This window comes from Dendroctonus ponderosae, unplaced genomic scaffold (assembly GCF_020466585.1).
Source record: "Dendroctonus ponderosae isolate FM_Combo_2020 unplaced genomic scaffold, Dpon_F_20191213v2 Dpon_F_20191213_5, whole genome shotgun sequence".
NCBI lineage: Eukaryota > Metazoa > Arthropoda > Insecta > Coleoptera > Curculionidae > Dendroctonus > Dendroctonus ponderosae.
The window spans coordinates 11,778,091-11,786,066 of NW_026018715.1; the positions used below are offsets into that span (position 1 = coordinate 11,778,091).

The 7,976-nt window shown below is 34.5% G+C and overlaps 2 protein-coding genes across 4 annotated transcripts in view; one reads left to right on the top strand and one right to left on the bottom strand.

Moving 5' to 3' along the window:
• Nucleotides 1–3,656: 3,656 nt before the first annotated feature.
• On the top strand, nucleotides 3,657–6,059 carry LOC109545520 (peroxiredoxin-2). Its single transcript, XM_019916272.2, has 6 exons — nucleotides 3,657–3,784; nucleotides 4,528–4,597; nucleotides 4,667–4,808; nucleotides 5,391–5,526; nucleotides 5,601–5,835; nucleotides 5,889–6,059. The coding sequence occupies exons 1-6, from the start codon at nucleotides 3,761–3,763 to the stop codon at nucleotides 5,975–5,977; spliced, it is 696 nt and encodes a 231-aa protein (XP_019771831.2). The 5' UTR covers nucleotides 3,657–3,760; the 3' UTR covers nucleotides 5,978–6,059.
• A 299-nt stretch (nucleotides 6,060–6,358) lies between these two features.
• Nucleotides 6,359–7,976, bottom strand: part of LOC109545517 (titin homolog) — an 11,861-nt gene continuing 10,243 nt past the window's right edge. For 2 of the 3 annotated variants that reach the window (XM_019916269.2, XM_019916268.2), the window contains 2 exons: nucleotides 7,037–7,235; nucleotides 6,359–6,983 (listed from right to left, as the gene is read on the bottom strand). In XM_019916269.2, coding sequence (XP_019771828.1) covers nucleotides 6,436–6,983; nucleotides 7,037–7,235 — 747 coding nt within the window. In that variant the 3' untranslated portion in view covers nucleotides 6,359–6,435. The remainder of the gene's footprint in view (nucleotides 6,984–7,036; nucleotides 7,236–7,976) is intronic. The other variant, XM_048666571.1, reaches the window with a different exon arrangement.

A 7,976-nucleotide genomic window follows, 5' to 3' on the forward strand; every position in this document is an offset into this window, starting at 1 on the left:
AATTCTCTATCCAACGATGCCAAAACGAATTCTGTGGCTCGAATGGTTCTTGAGAAACTTCGAAAAAAGTAGCGTCATGTTCAAGTGGATTTTGCAACTCAAAAAAAAACCACGCAAATCTAAAACTTCCTGAATTCAAGCCTTTTTTGAGAAAACTGCCAACGGGACAAAAAAAATGAAATTTTGCAACAATCTTGCGCCACCCTAGCACAAAACGACGATCATTTTTATAATTTCAGAGATAACAGAAGACTGTATTTTTTCTACATAACCCCCCCCCCTGACTTTAAAGCTGGATCCGCCCCTGGGATAGATCCCTGTTCCCTGAAGACCTCGTTCAAGTGCAGAGGGAAAGAAATAAGAGTTCTTAAGGCGTCTGTGTATTCAGTATTTATTCATGTCTTTCTGTAGAAGGTAGAGTAATTAGCCCATATCGAATTCAACATTTCCGTGTTGTTTTTTGTGGAAAGCATTTACGTGACACTTTAGCCTTCGCAAAGATTAGCGATCAAACACGAAGAATATAAAGCAAACAACCCCACCAAACAATTAATAGCGCCACACGTTAGCTATTAGCAGATTGGTGAAATAAATTTAATTACCAAGGGCCCAAGAAATAGATAAAACTCGGTCTAGGTAGGGCTAGAAAATTAATGGAAAGTCATCATAGGGCGTAATTATCTCGATCAGATAGTGCCAAATGTTGTGTAACTATAAAAAATTGCCCCGAAGAGTCCCATATGCCGGTCCAATGCGCGTTAAGTTATTTCGTTTCCGAAATGTATGTCACTTTTTTTTTGGTAGATCGCATTAAATGGAGCAGGCAATGCGTCAGGCATTAACACCTTTGGACTTCTTATGCAGATATTTACCTACAAGTAACTATTTTTTGAACAGTAGGTGGCTTTAGTGGTAAAATGTATGTTGGGCTCTACAAAACGACTTCCCTAATGCTAAACCCCGCTCATAAAATCCTTCAGGAAAGCTGACAAGCAAAAGTGAAATGAATTGCGCGCAAGCAACAACACCTGCCCATGAGAGATTGAAGAGATCTGAATTGGGGAGAGGAGAAAAATCGTTAAGTTGGAAAACCTATTTACACATACGGATGAGCCCACAATCGCAAAAAGTCGCGAAAATGATGGGCTGAAAAAGGGCATGTTTTGCCCAAAAATTTTGTTTCTTGATGTCTGGAATTCGTTTTCTCGAACGCACAGCGAGACAGTTTTTGCCATTTTTGGATTCTCTTTAAATGCTCAATAGGCGCAAAGCTGCAACAAATGTGCAAAAATATTTCTGTTGTATTTCTTGGCTCAGAGCCGGATACAATTCGACGTAAACATTTTTAGCGGTAGTGGAATAAAAATAAAAAATCTAGAGGATTTAAATCCGGCGATCGATCAGACCAATGTTCCGTAGGTACCTCTCCAACTTATCCACCGATTTGGATATAGATAAGTTCTATATTGTTGAGGCGGATTCATTTTTTTACAAACTTCTTGTTGGGTATTTCGACTCAAAAATTTTTGTCTTTAAAAAAGACAGAATTTTCTCAGGTCTTCTATTCCAGATTGATAAATAGTGCTCCTATTTCGGAATAAGAACGAATTATTTATCAAAAAGTAATCAAGAACTATCACCTAGAGAGTATCCTGCGACACACTTAGGCTCAAGCTGTAAGAGAAAATTCCAATTAGTAAAGAAATTAATTTGAAAAATTACCTTGACGTTTCGATAGCTATTTTCTACTATCTTTATCAAAAGAACCTAAATGAACCTAAAAAAGAGTATGTTAATAAATTGTGCAACAATAGTAGGATAATACAGTATATGAACATTAGCTCTGATAATTCGTCTGTGCAAATTGTCAAAAGTCATTGTCGTTCAAAAGTCACATAACTGACAATTTGCACAGACGAATTATCAGAGCGAATTTTCATATACTGTATTATCCTACTACTGTTACACAATTTATTAACATAGTCTTTTTTAGGTTCATTTAGGTTCTTTTGATAAAGATAGTAGAAAATAGCTATCGAAACGTCAAGGTAATTTTTCAAATTAATTTCTTTACTAATTTGAATTTTCTCTTACAGCTTGAGCCTAAGTGTGTCGCAGGATACCCTCAAGGTGATAGTTCTTGGTTACTTTTTGATAAATAATTCGTTCTTATTGCGAAATAGGAGCACTTTTTATCAATCTGTAATAGAAGACCTGAGGAAATTCTGTCTTTTTGAAAAACAAAAATTTTTGAGGCGAAATACGTATTTCGCCTTACAAAATTTCGTATAAACTATCCTCCCAAACTAGCCTCGTCAATAAACAAAACTTCATTTAAAAATTAGGAATTTCAGCGATTTGATGAAGAATCCATGGGCAAAAAAATCTAAATTTTTTATACTATAGAGAAGAAATTGTTCACAAGTTTCACATAAATATTGAATAAAACATCATTAAATCTCGTTAAAATTGATAAAAACATTCTGAGAACTTTGGTTGAGAATTGGAATTCAGGACGAGAATGTTACAAGCTTAAAAGACTTACTCTGGAAGTCCTTTTCGACAAACAAAAAAATCCTTTTCCATTCATTTCTGCATCCAAACTGGGCACAAAATTGTTAAATCCGTGATGTAAACTTCAAAATAACTTTCATACACCACACTGTGCACTTCAACAGGGCAAAATATTCAATCCTGATTAATAATCGGCTCTATGTAAAAAAGGCCGTGGTACTACTTGACAGCAAACGTCGGATATTTTGAAATTGTCGCGTTTTGTTGCAAAAGTCGCATTATCAGTCGCCCAAATATCACAAAACGGTAAATAGAAACTTGCGGAATCGGAAACTCAACGACTTTTCGCTTGAAAATTAAAAATTTGTAGGCAGTTTTCTCATGATTTATTTCAACGCAAAATTCCAGTTTTATATTGGGGTTTTTAGTTATAAAAAATGTATTTAATTAGATTTTAATAGACTTAATTTTTTTAGCTGAGTTTACATAGAAGAAAATGTGAATTATTCATTATGTTGCGTAAAAATGCAATAAATTCTCGTAAAAGTTTCGTTTTTTGGAGAATGGCGGTCCCTATCCAGTTATAGCCGAGATTGCCGGTATCCAGAAAGTGAAGCGGTAGATATAATAAAAAAACGCCATAGATATAAGGAAAACACATTACTATACTTTCAGGAAGAACGAGGCCCTGGGGACAGCCGGAATAAACACCCCGAGTATTATTTGGAGACAGTGAAGGTGTAGTTGCGGGGACTTTTAGACACAAGAACCCATTAAATTGATCTGCAAATTTATTTGCTTGTTTCGTCAGGCAATTCAGTAAAACCCCCAATATTTTATACGTTGATGCAAATGCAAAATGACTCCCAAACTGTTATCTCAAATACAAATATAAAATTCTTAGTCCACAGCTCGGTATAAAAACAGCTATTAAGTTGCGCGGTTTTTATATTTTTATGTCTAATTTTAATATTTTTTTTCAACTAAATACATCGATTAACCACAAAAAAATTGTGAAAATCTGAAAATAACATAAACACTATAAATTCAAATAAATAATTCGAAAATGGAGCTAGGGTGCTGTGTTGTCTAATCAGACATCTGACTATAACGGCCTGAAACAGCTTGAATTAATCTCAAAGGTGACATTCCGTGTTTAGGAAGGAAGAGAATTTAAGATCTTAACCAACAAATTCCGAGTTTTTTTCAAAAAGTTTCACAGAAAGTTTTACAGTGAGACGCGAAAATGTTCTCGTCAATAATTAGAAAGGTAACGCCATGTACAACCTGCATGCACAGTTTGCCGACTATCGAATCACGACACATTTGGTTCTAGGGCAAGTGTAGTACCGGTTTATAAAAATTCGTTTAATTATCACCAGGATTCTTTATCTGGGTCACTTTACTTATTATGTCACATTTATTCGTGTTACCATTGAATATATAGGAAAAAACACATTGACTGCAAAACAACACGCTTTACAGAAGCTTTTTACTTTGGTACATGCTAAATACTCAACGTAAAGTTGAGCTTCCAAATTGCAAAAAACCTTTTGGGTTTTGTATGGGCTGGCACTTGGCTCTGGTTTAATTACTGCACAGTAATGCCCGTTTTTTACTTGTTTCTTGAGGTTTTCTACTTTTTAATTTTTCCTTACAACTACATACAACATTTTAGGTTTTTTTTCACTATCGGATGACTTTCAAACGCACACTTATTCACGATATACAGAGTAAAAGTTACAAAAATATGTAGACATTTTCATATAAATAAATATATTTAGATATACATATGTATAGGTGTTGAAATCAACATTTTTCTTAAATTTGGAACTGTTAAGTTTTCGCGGCTTTTAGACCGCCGTGAAAAAGAATTTCCTCGCCAGAGAAAACTCACCAGTTTATACCAATAGCAGCAACAAAATCTTTGTCTTAAAATTATAATCAACGAGTTTTCCATTTGGATCCAACTAAAGAACACATTGTATATAGATATTTATTTTCAAACAACAGGTTCCCCAGTTGGTTAAGCTGGCAGCCCCCCAATGCAAACCCACATCACTTATAAGAGCAATTTCCATTTGTAAGTTTGCAGTCTGGATTTGTATTCCCAATTTACTGATGGGAAACTGTTTCTGATTTTGATTATTAGCCCATCAATATTATGCGCCAAGGATTCAAGAGCCAGCTCCAAATTTTGCGGGAACTGCAGTGATTTCGGCTGATTTTAAGAATATTCAACTTAGTGACTATAAAGGAAAATATGTGGTTTTGGTCTTCTATCCACTTGATTTGTAAGTAACGCAAACTTGACTGCTAAATATACGAAAAGTTTTCATTTTAACTCCAAAATGTCACCATAATTATTTGCCGACTCTAGCTTAACTTTATAAATTTTGAAAATAGAATGGCAAGAATCTCTAAAACTTTTTAAAGTTTTTTTAACACAAGTCCATGAATGCCTCAAACAAAGTCTGAACCTCCGCTAAAATCCCAATGTGATATTGATCAGATGGTGTAATAATATTATATAAATACAGAAAGTATAAACGAATACAGTAAAGAGCATTGACGCATTATGCATTGATATGAGACCAAATTAAATGGTGATTCTCACATATTAGCTAAATGTTTACAATAATCCCGGCAATGTTTACTTAAAAACGCTCCAAATAATTTCTTCAAGTAGATATTTATTATTGTTACTTGCACAGTGTCTATAAGTAACGAATAAATCGTGTAAACAGTATAGAGAATCATGACCATTTCACTTGGAATTGACCGACTTTTAGTTGTAAATTCCCAACTTTTGGCGAAAACAAAAATTAATTTTTAACTGAGCACGAAGAAAAATTCGCATACAATAATTATTTTAGCACATTTGTTTGTCCAACTGAGCTCATAGCTCTGGACGATAGAATAGATGATTTCAAGAAATTAAACGCCGAAGTCATCGGCTGCTCTGTTGATTCACATTTCACGCATTTAGGATGGATGAATACTGAAAGATCTGTAAGTAAATACTTCTTCTAGAGTGTTAAGAATCCAGAAACGTTTTAATTTGAATCATTTGTATTTTATTTCAGAAAGGAGGTTTGGGGCCTTTAAGATACCCTCTACTCTCTGATATGAACAAAAATATCGCTAGAGACTATGGAGTGTTGCTGGAGAAGGAAGGCATTGCCCTTAGAGGGATGTTTATTATCGACCCTAACGGAGTTTTACGACAAATCACCATCAACGATTTGCCTATTGGCCGATCGGTGGATGAAGCCCTGAGAATAATCGAGGCCCTCAGATTCGTGGAGGAGCACGGAGAAGGTGCGTGAATGTTTTTTTTATTTCACTTTTCTGGAACTCTTCCACCTTTTTAGTCTGCCCAGCAAACTGGAGGAAGGGGGATAAAACCATCAAACCCAATCCGAAAGGATCGCTGGAGTACTTTTCGTCCAGCAACAAATAAATAAGTGGTGCTAGAATTTTGGGTCTGCTAATATGAGCTAAAAATGTTTGTTTTGTTCATTAAACTTGAATTTTTCCGTTTACTTCCTTGAATAGTTAATCCCCCATTTGAATGGTATCATTGTCAGTAAAATAGCCGCTTGGTATTTATTTACAGAAAATAAATCTCAATAAATTGATTGATGATGAGTCGTAGGCAAATATAGATTTAATAAATCGCAGCTCTTAACTGCAAGGTTCAAATCAATCACGGCATTTGACACTTTCTGGAGCACAATATTAACAATACAATAAGATACTTGTTTAAGATAGCAGCTGTGATTGGCATTTCTGGGTATTGCGTATGTTGAGTGTAAACAGGCAATCAAAAAAACCTCAACTATTAAATGGAGATCACATAATATACTATTAAAATACATACATCTAGGTATCACAGATAAGTTGCTAAAGCGCCTAAGATCAAACCATTGATCCAGCTGCTCTGGATGCGCTGAGACTGAGCAGATTTTGCCGCTGCTGTCCAGCATTTACCACACTGAGCGGTTTCTTCGTTTTTCTGCGGAAGTAGCACAACCATACGAGCAACGGCACGATAATCAAAGCGAGTGGAATGAGGAACAGCAACGGAAAAGAGTTGCTATTGTTGTTCTTCCCATCCACATCGGGCACGGTGATTGTTACATATTTATAGTCTTTTCCATACTCAGTGACGGCCAAACACGCATATAACCCACTATCAATCTCCTTTGCATTGAAAATGTTCATTTTACTAATGTACGTGTTTCCAATGTTATAAGAGGACGCGGTGATGTTGAGGTGGCAGTAGCAAATCCCGTCATAGTCTATATCGCATTTCGAACCGTAACATTTCTTGAACCAAATAACTGTTGGCGGAATAACGCTGGTTACGTTACACTGGATGGTAAACTCCATGTTTAATTGGTTGGTGATATTGGAGGTGAGAAGCGATTGGACTGAAGGAGGCGGGCCCTCATAGCTATCGGCTCCTTAGAGAATGATCCTATTAGTAGAACGTCTTCTAATAGTCAAACGCACTCACCTACTACTTCAATAATGAGGGACTTTTTCACCACTCCTTTCTCGAGGCATCGGTAGAGGCCACTATCCGCTTTGTTCATGGAATCAATTTCCAAACGCTGCTTGGTACTTTGCCTTTTCCACGAATCCTTGTCTTTTACTTTGGGCTTCGTCAGGTCGTGCAGATTGCAAACGATGCCTTTGTAGAGTATTTCACATTCCTGTAAAATGAAAAGAATTTCTTCCAAACCTTTTTCAAGCACGAGTGGCTTGGATCTTCCCCAGATAGCACAAAATATTACATACATATTTCGGAAATATTTATATGTTTGCTAAATATTTCAGATCAAAAGCAAGTATTTTTTAAATATTTGTTTCTTATATTTAATTAGCATGAAACAAATACTTTCTGTACCTATAAATAACAACCTTAACACCCAAAAAGTTACTAATATATTATTTTTAATAAATGTGAACAAACTTTAGAACATATTATCTGAATTTTCATTGATCAATGAATAGCAAATATTTCAGAGCAAAAGGAAATATTTTATAAATGTTATTTAGAAAATATTTGCTTCTAATATTTAATTAGCATGAAATAAATAAAATAATAATAGGTTTTCTTAGTACGGAATACTTTTTGTGTCTATATATAACACCACTAACACGCAAAAAGTTACTAATATATTATTTTAATAAGTGGGAACAAATTTTAGAACATAATATTTCAATTTTCATTGGTCAATGAATAGAAAATATTTCAGAGCAAAAGAAAATATTTTTTAAATATTATTTAAATGTTATTTCAAAAAGATTTGTTTCTAATATTTAATTAACATGAAGCACATAAATTAAGAATAATTTTTCATAGTACCAAAACTTTTTGTATTTATATATAACACCATTAACACCCAAAACGTTATTAATATATTATTTTTAATAAGTGTGAACAAACTTTA